Source organism: Micropterus dolomieu, linkage group LG05, assembly GCF_021292245.1.
Source record: "Micropterus dolomieu isolate WLL.071019.BEF.003 ecotype Adirondacks linkage group LG05, ASM2129224v1, whole genome shotgun sequence".
Classification (NCBI taxonomy): domain Eukaryota; kingdom Metazoa; phylum Chordata; class Actinopteri; order Centrarchiformes; family Centrarchidae; genus Micropterus; species Micropterus dolomieu.
Genome location: NC_060154.1, coordinates 8,537,371 through 8,557,522, shown reverse-complemented (window position 1 = coordinate 8,557,522; position 20,152 = coordinate 8,537,371). Strand labels below are relative to the sequence as shown.

General features: G+C 40.2%; 1 protein-coding gene across 8 annotated transcripts in view; it reads left to right on the top strand.

Annotated features, from left to right (window-relative positions):
* sgip1a (SH3GL interacting endocytic adaptor 1a) overlaps positions 1–20,152 on the top strand; it is a 73,220-nt gene that overhangs the window by 49,031 nt on the left and 4,037 nt on the right. For 3 of the 8 annotated variants that reach the window (XM_046049755.1, XM_046049756.1, XM_046049753.1), the window contains 15 exons: positions 1,334–1,355; positions 1,468–1,552; positions 3,118–3,203; positions 4,397–4,477; positions 5,126–5,200; positions 5,419–6,177; positions 8,629–8,750; positions 9,089–9,242; positions 13,302–13,361; positions 14,431–14,542; positions 16,487–16,642; positions 17,479–17,614; positions 17,870–18,072; positions 18,405–18,469; positions 19,802–19,966. In XM_046049755.1, the coding sequence (XP_045905711.1) occupies positions 1,334–1,355; positions 1,468–1,552; positions 3,118–3,203; positions 4,397–4,477; positions 5,126–5,200; positions 5,419–6,177; positions 8,629–8,750; positions 9,089–9,242; positions 13,302–13,361; positions 14,431–14,542; positions 16,487–16,642; positions 17,479–17,614; positions 17,870–18,072; positions 18,405–18,469; positions 19,802–19,966 (2,281 nt within the window). The remainder of the gene's footprint in view (positions 1–1,333; positions 1,356–1,467; positions 1,553–3,117; positions 3,204–4,396; positions 4,478–5,125; positions 5,201–5,418; positions 6,178–8,628; positions 8,751–9,088; positions 9,243–13,301; positions 13,362–14,430; positions 14,543–16,486; positions 16,643–17,478; positions 17,615–17,869; positions 18,073–18,404; positions 18,470–19,801; positions 19,967–20,152) is intronic. The other 5 variants (XM_046049754.1, XM_046049757.1, XM_046049760.1 and 2 more) reach the window with 5 other exon arrangements.

The following is a 20,152-nucleotide window of genomic DNA, read 5'->3' as shown; positions in this document are numbered from 1 at the left end:
CAACAACAAAACTCAGTTTTTACCCTCTTTTAACTTTCTTACGCTCCAACTTAATTAGCCTCGCACCTTCTCTTGGTACCAGGGGTGGCGTCTTAAGACTTCAAAAGCATGTTTTGAAAGCTTTCCAATATTTCCACCGCAGGCAGCAGCTGTTCACCAAGTTGCAATTTTCTAACCTGATACTAACATTTGTTATTTGTTTTGAATTTTGGAGTTATTTATTGGAGTAACTTTTACTCCCCTTAACTTAAAATGTATCCCTAATGGCAGAGATTTATGCTGTTCCACTTGACATATATTGTAGTTGCTGAGGTGAGTTGTTAGAACTCTGTGCCATGTTTCAGTCAATGTGCAGTCTTCAATGAATCACTTATGAAGCATACAAAATGTAATTTACAGTGTCTTTAAAGTGACCACAGTCATGCAGGTCAGCATAAGCCCTTGCAATTGTATACCTCTAGGATTTGCAGTTACTATGAATATGTACAGTCGCTGATTGTTAGAAGAAGAAAGACCACTAATATGCACCTGTTTGTTGTTGAATTTGATCTAAAAGTGCAAAGTAAACCAATATCTGCACATGAATGCAGAATCTGTAAGCAAGGGACATGATTTTGGTATTGGAAGTGCTCTGGGACTTTGTAGTACGAATAGTATTGACCAATCATGGCGATTGAGCTTTTTTTGATCAGTCTCTACAGATTAGCTTTTTATTAGCTTTTTTTTAAAATCTGCATTTAAGTTGTTGTCAGATGATAGCCAATGGATTCCAAGATTGCTAATCGGACTATAAACAAGAGGTAGTCTAGGCCCGGATATCTGTTACCCAGATAGCTGCTGGCTACACTGGTAGCACCGAAAGCCGATTGGTTCCGAGATTGAGTGCAAAGTAACTAGTTAACAAGTGCAAAAATTATTTCCATTTTGGGGTGGTTTGGGGCCTTAGGGTTAGGTCACCGATTCCGCTTCTTTCTCCCCTTATTTCCTCTTATGTCTCTTCTGTCTACTTTCTAATAAAGGTATTTCAAGCCTTTTTAATGCTTCCTGTGTTGCTTGTAGCTGGTCAGGTAGCTAGATTTATAGGGCTCATCAGGTTAAGTCAACCTAAGGCTTATGTTCACCCTTTGACCTTAACTACTACTGTATACAGCCAACATCCCTGTTAATCTTATTATTAAAAGAAAAGGTGAATTTGTTTTGACTACATTAACATTTTACATTTTGACACTGTTGTATCAGAGACACACTTGTTAGTGTCTCTTAAATGTTGACTTCTTTTTTTCTTTATGTCTTTGGGTTTTTACATTTTACTGTCATTTGTTTCATGTTACAGGGTTTGAAAAGGAACACATCCAGTGAGTATCAGTCTTGTTGCACCTTATGCCAGGTTCATTTTTAATGATGTTGAATTACAGATAATTTGATGCAAGAGTCACATGTGTTGAACAGATTTAAATATGATTCCAGGTGAGGAGATTGCCAGACCGAGACGCGTCATTCCTACTGTACCTACTGTGGCCCCCACACCAGCTCCAGCACCACAACCCCCCAGGTATGTACCTCTCTGATCCCTGAGAAGGTTGAGGATTACTGTGTAATACATTATTTTGGCACATTGTGTAAAATGCTGTGTACAAGCTAATAGAGGTAATGACTATGGTGATGTTCTCAGCAGGTTTTAATAATGATAGTCTCAAAATGTAATAATTTATTGGTATTAACATGCTACACGTAGCTTGATTTTAATTAGAAACTGCATGATAGTTTTTATTTTTTAATCAAAAGTGTCGTTTTTTGATTTTATTACCTGTTACAAAATGTAGAGTTTGTAAATGTCACAATCAAGCATCATTAGGGCTTTGTGGGAGTTTGGCCAGTCCATCCCACCATGATATATTCTATCATGGTCAGATGAACTGAGGATTTAAGTCACATCAACCAGAGGACCAACAACTTTGTGCGCCTGTTAATAACTGGGTTTTTCTATGAACTCAAGGCTTTCGAACACCAGCTGCAGCTGTGTAGCTTGGTTTCATTGATCAGAACCCTAACTGAGATGTTGACTATTAGTATTAACTGAAAAGTATATTAGCAATACATCTTAAACAGGCCTTGACATCATGGAAAGAATGAAACTTCTTTGGAAAATACTCTTGAAATAACCAAAGGCTGTGATTTTGAGACACATGTTATGTGGTGCTTCTAACATAATGGTTTATAAACAGTACACAATTTTGTTAAGATGTTAACACTGTGATGCTTTGTGTACTGTGAGAACTTAAACACATGTTCTTTTAGTATGAATACTTTAAAAAAAAGTGTGTATAGTTGTATTCATAGTTCCTCCTCATATTTCTTTTGGTGTATTGAAATGCTAGTTTTTTATTGTTTAAACAACTTGTCAGTTTTCTGCATTAGATCTCACTCTTTACATTACTAAATGCTACCTGTAGACTCCATCTTATTTTGAACACAGCACAATCCTTATAATTTACATATCTTAATTAACTATTTAATTAATAACTATTGAAACCCCATTAGCTTCTGACATAGCAGTTGTTAATCTTCCTGCAGTCCACACACTGAAAAAATGTGTGGACTGTGGAAAGTAAAACATTAACACAATCGCAAAAGCAAAGTCTGACAACTAATAATTAAAACAAAACAAGTACATTTAAGTACACAGCCATTCATAAAATCCATGAAAACGAAGAAGACATTAGGTAGAAAAACATGTATATTCAGCCATAAAGTGTGAATATTTTAGTGCTTTAGGTACATCTGTATTTGCTGTAAGAGTAAGCACTTTATGACTCTATACTGTTTGGTAAATTGTTCTACAAAAGCCATATAAATTAACAGATGTTTTAAAAGGTTAATCTTGGATCTAGGGATAAAATATTGTTTATCCAAATACCAAGTTGGATATGTATGTGTTAAAATTTGAAAAAATAAATTACAACCTGCCACTTAAAATGCATTCTACCTGTAGCATGAACAGATGAGAAGTTATAGTTGATGATATATGATTTGTACGGTGTAGCTGTTTCCTAAAATGACCTTCTGGAAAGGTTTTGTCATACAACTTCTTTTCATATGGTCCTTTGTCTGCTATAGCAGTCAACAAACTCCATTCCCTGAAGACACCACCGCCTTATTTGGGCCTCCTTTGGAAACAGCCTTCGGAGAACCAAAAACTGAAGGTAATCCTCCTCCCTGTATCTTTGTCGCTCTGTGTTTGTGTCTCTTTGTATGTCTTTGTGTCTGTATTGTTTCTGTTTGTGTTGATGGTTGTTACAAGTGTTGTTTTTTTGACAAATGTGAAAGCAACACAATGAAAAAGGCTTTCTGAACACACACTTATTGTCTCTTTAAGGCTGCCAGCTAAGCCCTGCTTGGCTGTCATAGCAAATATTCTCTCTCTCTCTCTCTCTCTCTTTCTCTCTCCTACCCCTCCCTTGCCTTTTTCTCTAACACAGTTGTTCTTCCCTCAGGCTCACTGGGCAGTTGTGGATTCACTCCATGTCTCTTTGTTAAGGTCAAAGTTGAAATTGGCACGAGGAGGTCATGTTCATGTGTGCAGTGCAGCTTGTTAATATGCAGATTCTGCTGTCACACGCTCTCATCCAGTGCAGTAGGATTTAGTGGAGGCTATAGGAGAGCTCTTAGCTGTTACGCAACTGCCATGTCAGGGATAACTCACATCAACTAGACACAAAATTTCATACTTTATACATTAATTCAAACAAATAAAACTATGAGCTATGTGCATGACATTGGCAAATGGTAACTTTTTATGTGATATGGATCAAGTATGTCATCATCATATATGTAATTTGACACTCTGAGATTAGGTGCAGGTGCTGAAGACAGACAATACATCCAGGTTCTAATATTTTGCCCACTATATATATTACTGGTAATATATATTGTACATTATACACTAAGCTGCCAGTGTATTGGGTACACGTAGCTAAAACCAGTGCTGTCTATATCCTGCAGTAAATCAGAGATGTTTAATTCAACTTTATGGTACTTATGGAGGATGAGCTTTGTTTGGTGCTGTTGAACTGTATTGCATCATCTTGAGACGTGTTTCTGTTATGTTGCCCAACTAAATAATAGAAAAACCTGTATAATATAATTCAACAACACAACAAACCGCTGACTAAAAATTAGTTGAATAAACACCCCTAGGCGTTCTAGTGTTACAGCAGATTTTGCCACTGAGGCTTGAAATCTGTTTCCTCTGTTGAAATATTTTATTGATGTGCTGATCTGTGTTGTTTACCCTCTTACACCTAATACTTTTTAAGCCCCAAAGAATCAGAAACCATGGCGTGTTTTGGTTCTAATACCCTTGATATGGCCTGTTCTGTCCCCCTGCTGAACTTAGTGGGTCTGGGTGAGTCCGATGTGTGGGGGACTCCTCTTTCAGAGCCTGAATCCTCTTTGACAAGATCCTTCCCTACAGGAAGTAAGTTCTATAATTCCCTGCATATCACGTCGCATATTGTTGCTCTTCTCCCTAGAATGACTGCACAGCTCCATCAGCTCACCTCATTAACCACCCCCCATCATCCGACTAACAAACGGACCTGCAATCTGACCTGATCAAACAACTGTGTGGCAATGACATTTTGCTTCTCTTTTCAAACAGCCAGCTTTAACCTGTTTCATTTCATCAGCCATTTCACAACCGAATGATTCAGTGTTGGTTGTAGTTTGTTACATGGCATACCTGTATGCCATTCTGCACCAATCCCTCCTCCCTCGCTGCCTTCTTGCATTTGGCATGGTAATGACTGAATTTACTGTGCTGCATGGTCAATGATTTGTTGGATGATCCCGTCTACTCAAGTTGTTGTGGTTGTCTTTGGCAGGTGTCATAATACCTGTCATGGATGGATCCAAACTTTCAAAGCTTTTGTGACAAGATTGTGTGTTATAGGCTATACCATGAAACAATAGTATTTTATTTGGCATTGTATAGCCCACCATAAGTTGCAGTGACGTGAAAAGTCTTCAGCAATATAAATTACCACTGACAGCAATCATTGACAAAAATCTCCTGGAGCTACCTGTTATAAGACTATTCATTGTTGCACTGATAATTTTATTGCAGCTCCACCTCCTCTTCCACCCAAGAATGTCCCGACCTCCCCCCCGTCGACTGGCCCTGCCTCTGTGGATGAAGCTGGTAAGAGGTTTTATCTATTTCTGCCTCCTGGTATATCACACTATCAACCCTCAGGTTAAACAAACCTTTACATTTCTCATCTCACCAGCTACTTAATCTCCAACTTTCTGCCTTAACTTTCTGTCTGTCTGTCCGTCATGTTTTATCTCTGTGTGCAAACACACTGAGCACCTCTGCAAACACAGACTTTGATTGGTCACTGTTTGTCTGTGTTTCAGAAGTGTCAACAGAAGCAGACAGTTCCACCAGGAAACCTTCAATAGCTGACTTAGACAACATTTTTGGACCAGAACAGGCCCCCCCTGTTGGTGAGGATACAGGTGATGTGTGGGTCTGCTTTAGTGAAGAGTCTGCTGGCCGGCCGCCTCTACCGGAGGAACCAGCACCTCCGCTACCAGCCTCCCCACCTCCACCTGAATCTCCTGCCCCACCCTTACCTACATCACCACCTCATCCAGAAGACCTTGCATCACCTCTCCCTATCTCCTCTCCCCCAAAAGAAGAACCTGTGCCCCCTCTACCAACCTCCCCACCTCCTTCAGAGCCTGCTGGCCCTCCTGTACCCTCAAGCCCTTCTACATCTGAGGACCAAAATCCTCTCACACACGCCACCTCGCCACCCCCTGCGCCACCAAAGGAGCTTGCGTGTCCTCCCACTTCCTCTCCCCCTCCTCTCGACTCACCCACCAGCGTCCCACCAGCCCCTGCTCCCAAAGCAAGAACCCCTCCAGCAGTGACTCCTCCTGCTGAGGAATCTGCACCACGCCCCGTCCCACCACCTCTTGTCTTGTCTGAAGAGGAGCAGTCCAAAACCACAGACTCCACCCTACCCAAAGAGGATGGAGGTGAATCTGTCACCTCACCCAACGATGCTAGCCAGGGGAGCAGGATAACGCCTCCCCCACCTCCTCCTCCCACATACCGGGCGGTGGTGTCGTCACCAGGTCCTACATCTGGAGCTGGTGGCACGAATAGCGGTGAGTAGTACCAGTCAGGTGGTTAGTAATATCAATAGCAATAGTTTGTAGTTTGATTGGAGTTGAGAAGAGATTGTATTTCCAGCATTTCACCATCATCTCAATATTTCCTTTCAGCTGATTGCACCATCTCTGTTGTTAAACTCACACAAACTCAACCTTGATTTGGCATTTTTATCTGTGGAAAAGAGGTCATATTTTGGCTTAGATGTACACCACCATTCTGCAGCAGAGTGGGTTATGTTAGCTGAGGCTATTGTTCGGACTGACTCATAGTTAATGAATAAATAAATAATAATAAAGAATGAATGTCAGACTTCACTTTGGTAGAACATTTTAATTTTTATTGCACTTACTGTGAGTTAAGAGTTGAATTGAAGGACTTCTACCTTTTAAAGTTACTGTATGACCATTTCAGCTGTCCATGTTATGCAGAAAATCTTTTTCTGTCAGTGGTAAAATAACGTAAAATAGAAGGTTGTCTGTTCTTAATCCTCTATATAGGTGTTCATGATGAAAGTGGAAAAAACAATTTCAAGGACTGAAGTGAAACAATAATATCGAAACTTAATCTGTGCCTTTTTGTATAAAAAACTAATCTGTTTGCAAAACAGAAAGTGATGCTTAAGTATAGGCATCCCTTCTTTATAGTTGAATAATATAATCATAAATTGGATTGGATGGAAGAAATTATATTCCTACAGTGTTTCCCCTAGGATGGAGTTGTAGCAGTGGAGGTGAAGCAATTTTTTTTTGCACGCGTAGTGCGTAGTATGTCTGAATATAAAACCCCAACACAACATATCTCAGCAGCATTGCTCTTCTGTGTATGAGCATGCAATGCACATTAGAATAGCTTAAAATGTCAGTGTTTTCCCAGTTTTATGTGAGCTATAGATGAATGTTTTGGTGGTGGTCGTAGTAGTCATGGTCAGGGGGGTGGGGGATTTGGGGGTCCTGCCCCAAGAAAATTTTACATTTTCCAATGAAAAATATGTCATTTCATGATGCTCTCCATAGTGATTTTACATTTATGGCGCAGCATATTTTGGGCATCACCAACTAAGCCTTAACGGCAGGAAAACCCTGTTAATATGACCTCAAAATCATTATAGATACGATTGTTCATGTTTTCCTTTTGTGTCTTTATTGACATTTATCTGTTAATCTGACATTATTATAAATAAAACATAGGCAACACAAGAAACCACCTCCCGTCTGAGGTGCATTTTATTTGCACATTCAAATTCAAAAAGAAACGTCTCCTCATTAGCTTAAAAGGACTAGTTTGCATCACTAGTTTGCTTTACTAACCTCAGGTCCTCCAGTCACCACCGTCCTTTCTTTTCCTAACAACCACTTTTTCAGACTCATCTGAAACCTGAAAAATAATTTAGGATGAACCAGTCTGTACAGGACAGAGCTGTGGCTACACCAGTTTAGTCTAAGTTTGTACTTGATGTTCTCAACATTGGACAAGTAGGTAGTAATAAAATACAGCTACCAGTTACTCTGTAAATTGAGCTAATGTAACAGCAGCCAAAAGACGTAGCCTACTGTATAAGCTTTCCTGCTCAGCTGCGCAGTCTGAAGGGGAGGGGAGATGTTAGCTAACTTAGCGCAAAGTGGCTTCACTTTTCCAGCAGTTGGGAAAACAACAGACGGACTTTTCTTGGTCTTGAGAAGCTGACACGCTGTAACCGACACAGTACATTTATTGCCAGAATAGTGTGTGAGTGAAAATTAGTAGCGCATTGATTAACGTAATGGTCGTGGGAAATTTTAGTAGCTCCCAAATGCATATAGCACTGTCCTAAACAAAAAATCCAACATATGCTTGCCATTGTGTCTGAAAATGATTCTGTCCAACCTGGATCTATTCTGCATTTGTAACTGTTTCCAGCAAAGCGACACACCTCCTGCATACCCGCTTGGATCACTGAGTATTACTGCTCGTCATGTGAATAGATAGACAAGCGCTGTGCGACTATACACCCCATATGTAGTAACCATGGAAACGGCTTCTGCACACTATTGTATCCCTCCCAGTACAACTATATTTTCTTTAGCTTAAGTCATAACTGTACGTAATGTCACCTGATACATCCCGTCTTGCGCCAGTGCTATGTGAAAGTCCTCCTGTTTATGTCGTGATAACTGTTTAGAAGACAGCTTTATATGATCAGTCTCTTGTCCATTTTTTGCACTGCAGTTCACATAGAAAAAAGTTCAAGGCCATTCAACTCTGGCAGCGGACAGGCGTGTGCATGAGAGGAGCACTACCGACTACTGTCAGATTGCCTGTGTCTCCCTACCTGCCCGCTCGCCTCTCACTGAAAATGAATTACGTGGCACATCAGTCAATCCCTGTCTGAAAAGACCTTAAAGCATCTGAAAAGATCTGTAGAGTTTCATAACATAATGCCTATATGTTTCTGTTCTGCTCTGCAGGTTCCTCCTCTCCGGTGCGACCTGCCACTCCTTCGTCTGTTAACCCCACCCCACCACCACCTCCACCTCGACCCCCTTCACGGCCTAAACTTCCTCCAGGGAAACCCTCAATAGGAGACGCAGTAAGTCTTGCAGTATCATATTTTCACTTCTGATTGAGATGGTTGTGTTTTGGTATTTTGTCAGCTGTTTAAGCTTTAGTACCTATACAATATGGTCACTGCAGTCACAAAGCCTCTCAAAGCCAAACACTTGCTTATGGTTAAATGGTGAACTTAGACCAAAGGCTTCCAGGTTTAACAAAGTCCCTAACAATCAGAGCTAAACTTAAATACTCAAAACAATGTTTGATGGTAAAATGTGTTTACCAAAAATATGGCAATGACATAAGATGCAAAAAAACTTCTATTTTCTTTCACTCTTATCTGTCTTTTTCCTACTGTGTTTTTATCTTTTTTAGAATCGTCCGTTCAGCCCGCCGGTCCACTCTGCCAGCCCTCCTCCCATCGCCCCATTGGCACGAGCCGAGAGCACCTCCTCCATCTCCTCCACCAACTCCCTGAGTGCCGCCACCACCCCCACCGTCGGTAAAGAGCTCTCCGTGTCCGTGTCAGGTGTGTGCTTCCTTACAGTGTGAGCTGTGCAGCCTTTCGCCCAACGGCTGTGGTCACAGGAGCTAGCCGAATATAAACGTCTATGTCTAATATTAAAAGTTCATTATTGATTTTATGCACCGACCATGTCCTTATTTGTGCTCCAAGTTTGTGTGGAGTGAGTGTTTCTTCATTTTTTACTTTCGTTTTTTCTGGAAATGGTTTCCTGGCAATGATAAATAAACCAGTAATATAGTGCCAAAGCCTGTTGTGGCATCTAATTACCATACATCACTCAAAGCCATGCATGTAAGCAGTTACTATCTCAAGACAGATTTGAACAAATACTTAAAACATGAATACAATCAATTGTATCTTGATTTCTATACATTTAAAATAAGAATGAATTACTACTGAAGATAATTTTGATACAATGGATTATTGAACTGCACGTAAATATTGTCTGGTTTAGATTGACACACACAAATTCATATTTACACTCACTCTCTCACACACACACATTATAAGTGGGAGGTGAGAATGTGAAGCAGGGTGCGCAAACATTCTTGGCAAACCTTCCTTTAATTAATTAATGGCACAACAACTGTTTATACTCCTTGATCTAACTTTAGAGTCGGTGTTGAAGGACCTTGCAGTGCAGAGTTAGTGGATAATAGCAAATCTCAGTAGACTGTAACATGGCTGAGTCATCGTAGTTTTAAAAAATACACATTCTGGGGGCAGCAGCAGTTACATAAAAACAGAATATAATCCCTGGTTGGAGGTTGCTTTTTTAAACAGATTGCGGAGACAAACAATAAGAGTCAGACTGTCACATGAAAAAATATTATTTGTGTGTGCATTATTTATTCATTTTGACTTTGCTGATAGTCTAAAAAGCGGGTGGACTTGACAGTAACATGTAAAGGACACAGAGACCTTTTTAACAAAGAACCGCCCCCCCGCCCGACACTTTCATCTCATTCGTGTTTAAGATGGATCATTTTGTGGGTTTTTTTACCGTTTCATTTTTGTGTGCATGACAGTACTTGATTTTTAGTTTGAATTCTTTTTTCCTTTGTTTGATTTGCTTTGTTTTTGTTTTGCTGTTTGTCTGTCTCTTTTTTGTTGTCCTTTGGCTTGTCAGAAGACGATGCTTATGTAGACAAACTGCCCACCTTTGAGAGACACTTTGATTCATTTGCAGGTACAGTAACGATCCGCTCAGAGAGAGGAAAAGGGCACGGGTTGGGAAAGGGGTTGGAGGAGTGTTCCTGAGTTTTCAATCTGTTTGATGTTCTTTACCCAGAGTGCACTTGACATAGAAGGGTAAAGGCCGTCATTGAGTGTTTTTGTGCTTTCTCGAATAATGTCAGTCAAAAAGTGTAGGTATTGGGAAAGTGACACACTCTTTTGGGGTCTTTTTTTGTTTCAGAAAGACTCAGCCTCATGTGAATCATTTCAAATTAAATATATCTCAAATTATGAGATATACCGGAAGACCATCTTTGTGTCATTATCCTAATACCTACTTATTTGACTAGTCTATTTTGGCTCATAGATGTAGGGACATACCACACATTCATTTTTTTCTTTTCAGACGTGGCAGCACTTCTCAGTGAAATCGTCATTTCTCTTCATTGTTTTGCTCTTGCCAACTCATACAATTTCCACACATTTCCCAAGCATTTAATAGATATGATGGCCCCTCTCTCTGTCGTATCTGCATATATTACTCTCTCATCCCCTCATTAATCCACAGAAACGAATCTGCCAGAAAAAATGAAAGCTGTGGTAACACAAAAAGCAGTATCTATTGCCTACTTTTTTTTTAAACGAAAAGTTTGAGTGTCTTCCCCTTTGCCCATCTGGCCGCTCGTGAGACTTTTCTCTCTGTTTTATGACTGCACCATTGGCTGTCTCGCCATGTCACCATGGCAACCTCCTGTCTCTTCTCTCTCTTAGTGACACATTCTGTATGTGTGCAGAGTGCAGTAAGTCCCAGATACCTTTACTCTCAGTCTGCACCACAAGAGTGTATTAGTGTTTGTGTGCTGTGTGTTCAGTGAGCATATCTGAAGAGCTCGTTATCTGTGGGCCCTTGAGATCCATATTGTCTGTCTTTTTCTTTCTTTCTCACATACATTCAAACACATACTCTCACAAATACCGTTAGGTCAGAGCTGCTGCTCACAGAGTCGTTTGAAGTCTGGCATGAGAATTAGGCCGAATTAGACTTACAGCAGCAGCTGTTTGGTATTCATGCAATCCTCTCTCTACTGCTGGAGTAGCATGACACAGTCTCAAGTTCAACCAATCTCCACTGGCCTTAAAGTGTCAGTCTACTCCCACACTTGACCCCTGACGCCCACCTTTTGCACCTGTCACTCATGCACTCTCCAGCCATAGAAAAATACGGGCCCAAACACCTGCCCTTTTGTTCTCCCTTCATGAAGCACTGCGCTGCTCTCATCGTTCCATCACCTAACACTCAGTCCACTCACTTAACGACACACCTTCACTGGGACCCCAAAACAAAAGTGTGGAATAGAACAAGCCTACTCTGCTCTGCCATGCCAAGTTTTTCTGTGTCAAACAGAAAAACTGACATGATTTTAATGCACACACATGACGTTGGAGAGCGTCATCTTTTCCCTGCATTGTTATTATTTTAGGAGATAGTGCCATATGTAAACACAATTCCCAGAAGTTGCATCCCAGTTTAGGGGCTGGCTCTTCCGAAATCTGAATCCATAGACCAAATACAGCATGATTGGCCAGAAAAGCTTGTCTCTTTTGAAAGGCTCCTCCAAATGCAGCTGAGAAATGAGCCCTTCTTTTGCCCAAAGTTTGAGGACAGAACCAGTGTGTTCTTTGTAGCCTGCAATATCCTGTAATCCACTCATTCCTAACCTTTTTCCTCCTTAAAAAAAGGTTTAACATGCCTCTGACAAGTGCAATCATTTTCCCTTCTCAAATGTTTTTGTTTAAATATTTGTGATATTTCTGAGAGGCTGTCTCTGCACACATGGAATGAGTCCCATCCACGAGGCCACCAGGATGCTTCGCTCAGTATGCCTTTCGCCAGCTGTCCATCCTCTTTTTTTGCATAAACACATAACATAAGTTAACTGAGCAGCATATTTCGCAGTTTAAAAATAGACTTGATACTGCACATATACGAACTTCCTGAAGTATATTTGTACTGCAATTTCTTGTTATTTACCTGATGACAGATACACCGCTACCACTAATCTGCAATAAGATAATATTGGCCAGCATATCAGTCCGGACAGCTGTTAACCGGGACTGTCTGAATGCGCTTAGTGAGGTCTTTTAGAGTACTCACATACATAGTCTGTGTCCTTTGGACTATCCAGCCCCTGAAATAGGGATGCAGCATCTCTATGCACCATAGTCCCTCCTTGTCCCGTCTCTCTGGTCTTAGTCTCATGGCTGCCCCCTGCAGGGTGTGTTTATAGGTGCCATTGTGTTTCCATCCATTTAATAATTTGAAAAGTGGAGGCCTGGAGGAAAATGTGAGCACATTAAGCCAAAGAAAGACAAAAGCGGTATGAATAATCTGCCACTGATGAAGAAAGTTCTAAATTGCCATAATTGGAGCATCAGCTGGTATACAATTACTATTTTATTATGTTGCATTCTAGAGAAAACAGTGGATGCTGCCCCTGAAACTGGCAACCACTATATGGTCTCTTCTGGTTGTCCTCCCTCAGACCTCCGCTCCTGCATTGCGCATCTTCCACATTGACTGTCCGCATACACCTGGCCTTCACTCCACCTGACTTTTGCCTTTCCTCACACACGCAAGCACGAACCAAAGAAAGAAAAACATGTTCTGTCTCGGTCCTCTGTCCCTCTTCGTCCCCTGGCCTCCACCTCCACGTTTCACCTCACTGTGACATGTGATAGACCTGCCATGTGAGACTCACGCTACTGTCCTTCTCTCCCTCCCCCCCTCACCCCTCCTCACCCACTTCCCTCCCTTTCATCCCTCTTCCTCCTCCTCCTCATCCTTTTCTCCTGACCCACCTTCCTCCACCCCTTGACCCCACACAGAGAATGACCAGCCATCCCTTGTATGGTTTGACAGAGGGAAGTTTTATTTAACCTTTGAAGGTAAGTTTTCTCTGCACCAGGGTAGCGTGCATACACACTCTTTTTGAGGCTCATTTGTGCAAGCTTCGCCCCTCCCCTGCCCCTTCTTTCCTTCCTCCCTCCCCTCTTTTCCTCTTCCTCCTTTGCAATCCCTTCATCACCCTAACTCACACCATGCTAACTCTTGGCTGACCCCCCTTACATGCAGTCAACTATGTAGCCTTGTCATTTCTTCATCTACCTTCTCTTCCTGACATTGGTCATTCTCATTTCATCTGCACTGACCACATTCTTCGTGTTCTTTACTAATCTCTTTATCGTCACTTTTGTCCTTTTGGTCCTTTGGTTCTTGGTTTAATCTTTAGACTGTCTGATCTTCTTTGATCTTGTCAGGATAATTCAGCTTCAACAGCATGTCTGGAATAAGCATGCACATCTCTTCTCAGTCTCTCTCTATGTCTGCCTCTTGTCTTTCCTTTCTCATCTTCCTGTGCTTATTCAATTACAAGCAGATGTCAGTGTGTAACGTACTGTGTAAAAATCCAAGCATTTGAGGGACGTATACCGGACGTAATTGTGTTTAATTCTGCTATTTCACAGTCAAAGAGCAGAGAGAAATGGGTATCCTCTATGCACATAATCTGCTGTTTTCATGCCACCTTACTAACACCAATATTTCCTCCCATTTCAAATAGTTTCATCACATTAGTTTGCACACTTCGTGTTGTTTCATGTGTTGTTCCTCATTTCATTCACACACTATTGGTTAGGAAGAGTGTAGTGTCCTGGTTTGGGAGTTGGAACATGTGTCTATTCTTAATCTATTGACCTTTGTTGGCTGTTTTTTATACTGGGTTGAAGCTATTGTACTATTGATGTGAAACTGAGATCAGGTTCACATCAACTGAAAAAGATTGTGAAGATGATTTGATGATTTTCATGTTGCCAAGACTTTGGCTATCACAACTAGAAAAGCATAGTAAATGGCTACAATTCAGTTTAGTGGATTTTTAGTTGTGGACATCGGTTTCCTTATTCTGACTATTTTAATGTGAGCATGTGCATCTGTATGCGTGTTTGTTACCCCCAGGCTGCTCCAGAGGGCCCAGTCCTCTCACCATGGGGGCTCAAGACACTCTCCCTGTGGCCGCTGCATTCACAGAGACGGTCAATGCCTTCTTTAAAGGAGCTGACCCCAGCAAGTAGGTCAACAAATAGCTTCATACATTCTAAGGGCCCGTGTCCACCAAAGCATCTATTTTCAATTCATTGCAATGGGTGCGCCGCGTTTTTACCACCTGCAGCCTGATGAGGCGCTGAGCGTTTTTTTCCGGTCGCCGGGAGTTGAAAAATGTTCAACTTTGGGAAAAACTGTCACTGTCACTTTTTAGCCAGCCGTCCAATCAGAGTGCAAACACCGCACCGAGCACATCCGATCTTGAACGAAACGATGTGTGTACTCGCCGAGGTGCGTCCTCTCCCGCAAAATCTCATGAACCCACGTACGGACAGTCTGTGCTCATGTTTCAGCCTTCTCTTCATGCAGAGTAAGGGCCAGAGCAGATTGGCGTACATACTTTGGGGTGACATTTTTACATTCACTAAAATTAAGTAGCTACCCTACTTGCAGCACATCGCCTCCACGGAAATTATGTATCATAGCAACCACAGCCTCTCGGGAAAAAAAACACTGCTCAGCGCCCATCGCGGAAAAGACGCTCAGTGCCTCCTCACGCTCCATTGGAATGAATAGAAAAAAGACGCTGGCGTCAGAAAAAAACACTTTGGTGGACATGGGCTCTAGGCTGGTCACAATACAAGGTCACAACACCGCCTAGCGTTAGCTAGTTAGTCAGCTAGGTAGGTAGTATGTGCAGCCTGGTTAATAATGAATAACTAGATAGTTGATTCAGAATTCCTGTAACATTGTTATAGGTGCTAACTAGCTAATTCTAGCATGTGAGTGGTTTAACCATGAAATGACAGTGACTTCACCAGTCCTAAAAAGTAACATGAAATACATGTTTTATTTGGGTAACTGTGATTGTAAAATAAAAACAGACTTTTGAAAATATGTAAAATATAAAAATTAATTCCTCTAAAACCTTAGAAGAATTAAATATTTTTATAATAATGAGTTGAGTTTTAATCATTTCTTAAATAATTTAAAAATGTAAAGTTTCATTATATATTTTCCAAAATGTTTTATGTTATTATTTACTTCACAATGATTTAATATTTAAAATATTTTATAGCCCTGTAGATTTCTCCTGGAGCAACAGATGGAGCTTGCTCACTTATCACGTAGAGGGAAGAAGTATTGTTAACAATCTACAAATTATTAATGTTGTCAAAACATTCACTATATGTTTATACACTAGTTACAGAGGCTGCACAGGAGAAGCAATACATTAGTTGTTAACAAATGCATTGACTTAAAAATGTCCTTACATTTGTTTACAACTACATTATAGTGTGTTAAAAATGCATTATTACACATGCTATAAATAGAGGATTTAGAGCAGGTGTGGCCAAACCTTTGTGATTGTGGGCTATTTACAGAAAATATAGTTTGATATTGTCACTCGCTCTTTTCTGTCTTTTCAGTTCCACCATGTTTAATTAACTGAAGTAAATGTTGTTATAGACCATTAGTAACCCATCATTGTAGGTCAAGTAGGTGTTAAGTGGCAGTGACTACTGTTCAAATTAAGACATGCAATGATGAGGCGGGTTTGTAGTTGTTTAAGATGACAGCGACATCTAGTGTTCAAATTTGGATTTGCAATTTACATACGGTCCAATTTATTAGAATTAAGTTCAAACCATATTCTGATTATGTTTAAAAAATGGTTTGGCCACTCCTGGTTTAAAGTGTTAACACTATTAAAAAAGAATGTACAAAAGAATGACTATATGAAGGCTGTGATCCTGGCTCATGGGCAAAAACCTTTATTAAGATATTTCAGTATATTAAACATATGTGGGCTTAAAGCTGTCCCGTTGCAACGTTTTATTAAGAAATAAAACTCGAATCAAAACTGAGAAATCAACAAAATAAGTGTGTACTGTATATGTAGAGTGTCTGTTTCTGTCCATTCTTTACACTCTATTTAACCCACTCCTTCTCTTCCTTTTCCTCTCAGGTGTGTTATGAAGATCATAGGTGAGATGGTTTTGTCGTTTCCGGCGGGAATCACGCGGCACTTTGCCAATAACCCGTCCCCTGCCGTGCTAACCTTCAGCATAACCAACTACAGCCGACTGGAGCATGTGTTGCCTAACCCCCAGCTCCTTTGCTGGTAATGAATCCGCTGTGAACTCAACACCTCCCTCTTTAATAAATGCACAGTTATAAAGATAAGATTACACTATAACTCTTATGGTATCCTCCTCACATGCGTAGTTCTACGCTAAATGCTTTATTGTCCAGCCTGGAAATTCACCCTAATTTTTTAATATGTTACGAGTGTTTATAAGTTAACATTGGCAAAACTGTCTGAGAAATGATCCCATATGGATGAGTTTGGTTGTTAAGTGAAGTCCAGTGAGGATAAATAAACTTTATTGAGATCATCTCGGAACTAATGCTGACTATGTACTGAGTCACTCAGTGAGTTTTCAGACCAACTACCTTGAAAAGAGATTAGCTTTTTTATTTGTCTTTTGTTTGTCAAACTTGGTTTTAATTGTTGGATTCATATTTCCAGCTGTAAAATACTCAAATAATGCTTAATTGGGACCCATAAACTAATTTTATTGTTAATAAGCTCACCAAAAAAATTTGTTAATTATTATTCATTACAAAGGATCTTCCTTTTCAAATAACGGAGGATCATATATAATTAATAAAATATATTCCCCTAAGCCCTGCATAGTCATAAAAGTCATAGTTATAAAATCAGACCTCTTGTGGCTCATTGTAAAAATTAAAATTCTGACCAAATCCTGTCAAATTTAAATTTCCAAATTTATTAGTGCCAAAATGAGTTTCTGGTCAAACCTTCCTTTAGAAGCTGGGTGCTGCACTCTTATTTTACACAATAAGAGACAGCAAATTCAACAGGTTTGACAAATCACCGTGATTATATAAAATGTCTGTTTTTTGATTGCCCTTTTCTATGTGCTTCCCCAACAGCGACACCACCACACAAGCCAAGGCTGATACCAAGGACTTCTGGGTGAACATGCCAAACCTGATATCCCATTTAAAGAAGGTGGCAGAGCAGAAGCCACAGGCAACATACTACAACGTGGACATGCTCAAGTATCAGGTAAGCTCTGCCCTCGGAAGTTATAACTTCACATCACTGAGCTAAGAGCCCCAAAATCTTCAACTGTTTCCCTGCAGAGGCCATTCTGCAAAGCATCAGCTGCAACTATTACCCATTGAACGTGTCTTTTTTTGGGGGTGCTTAACTGCACTGTAGGAACAACGTGACATTATGTTGGGATCCATAAATGGTAGACAAAATGCTTTATAATGCATTATAATAATTTGCATCTGCATATTTTCTATCTGTGTGCAGGTGTCCACGGAGAGGATCCAGTCAATTCCTCTGAATCTAGCGGTGAGCTGGAGATGTGAGCCCACGAGCACTGACCTGAGGATAGACTACAAATACAACGGGGAGGCCATGACAACGCCGATGGCCCTGAACAATGTCCAATTCCTCGTCCCTGTCAACGGAGGGGTTTCAAAACTACAGGCTGTCTTACCTCCTGCTGCATGGTACAGTCTAAACATTGTTTTAGTGTTTAGTACTATTTAGATTACTGGGCAGTATACAGAATGTATACTTCAGTACAATATTGTATATATTTGGAATAACAGAAATATTAATACCAGGTAAGGATTTCTGTACTTACCTTAATTTTAGTTATGCTGCCTGTACACAATGTTAATGCTCATATCACCATCATACCAGTGATTAGTGTAAACTGCATACTTGTGCATTGTTGCTATAAGAAAGGACACATCACATTTCCATATCACACAAGTTTTTACTTACTTAGTCTTCAGAAGCTTCACAAATGTTTTCTCTCCTCTTATTATTCTGATAGGAATGCGGAGCAGCAAAGAATCCTTTGGAAGATTCCTGATATCTCACAGAAATCTGAAAATGGAGGTATGTACAATATAATAAAAGTAACATGTGACGCTGTACGCAGGATAAGCGGTTGACGATGGATGGATGGATGGACATGTAGCCTTATGGTGATTGATGAGAGACGCCTGCTTTTATTTTTATTAGAATCAGATGTAATGCAGCCTATCTTTGTATATCTTAACCAATTTTGAAGACTCACTCTAATTGCATCAGCCTGGAATAGATTGAATTCCTATTCAGAGTTGGGCCTCTGTGTTCAACAATGAAATTATCCATATGAATTATCCATAGCCCTGGTTTATGTCCAAAAAAAAAAATTGTACAACAACTGAAAAAGAGACAACCATAGATAAGAAAGTGGAAAGAGACCAAGGTTAAAAAGAAAAGTATATAGAGCTTAAACAATATACAGATGTGATCTTACTTGAGTTTCTGCAGTCATGTAGAGCTGGACAGTTTTAAACACTGACCTAGAACCTGCACTAGGATGCAGCTAAGCAGGCTATAGGGGGAAAAGTAGAGTACATGATGCCATTCAGGAAAAGATGGGGCCCTTAGTCGGGCCCTCCTCTTTCTACAAATGGTCTTACATTTACTTTAGCAAACCGTCTCACTGCACTGTGGCTGTGTGTAATGTATGTGTATGTTTCTAGAGCTTATATTACTCTCTAATGGCAAAATAAATCAGTGTCTGATGTAACATCTACAGTGGAATATTTACACTTATTTTCAACTGATGAAGAATAGTCTGATTTGTGTATTCGATGTCATCTTATGTACTTTATATAGTTGGCCTGTTTCATATATTATGAAACAGAAAAGCCTGTGAGATTTACCTGGTCATCAGGAGAAGGACAGTAAACTAGATTATGTGATTTCTTTAAGGTAGAAAATGTAACCAGGCTCAAGCCTGATAAGTTTAGCCCTGCTTCTTTTGAACATGGATTACTTTTAAATGTAATACTCGGTATCTTCTCTTTTATCTGTTTAATAATAATAATAATAGAGCACTTTTCAAAAACAATGTCCTCTGATGATTTGTAATGTTCTTTTCAGGTGTATCTCATTCACCGCTTTCTTGAAATCTGTATCCAGCAAACATTTTGACATTGAACAGGCTTTGATATAAAACCATGTTCTCCCAATGAAAAGTTAAATATAGCAACGTCTGTAGTTGTTTGGAGCTGCATTTAATTTTGTTAAATCAGAATGAACAGCTCTTTCTGCTGTCCACCCAAAATAGTTTCTAATGCTGTTTACACTTGAATCTTTTAACTGTCACTGTCTATGAAATGTTGGGAATTCATAGTGACCAACAGACATCTTTCTAAATTAGCCCTCTTCCCTCAGGTGTGGGATCATTGTTAGCACGCTTTCAGCTAACAGAAGGCCCCAGTAAACCGGCTCCACTGGCGGTGCAGTTCACCAGTGAGGGCAGCACCCTGTCAGGCTGTGATATTGAGCTGGCTGGGCCTGGATACCGATTCTCTCTCATCAAGAAGAGGTTTGCCGCAGGTCAGTTTGGTTAATTGTCTTTTTCACACCTAACATTAATTATCACCGTCACTATTGTCCAGTCAGAGCTCTGCCAACTCATCCAGTAGATCAAGCCTTTTTAAACTGTTTTAAATTGTTTTGATTGATTGATTTCACTTATTTACCACATAAAAAAAAGTATTAATCATCATCATGGTAAAATAT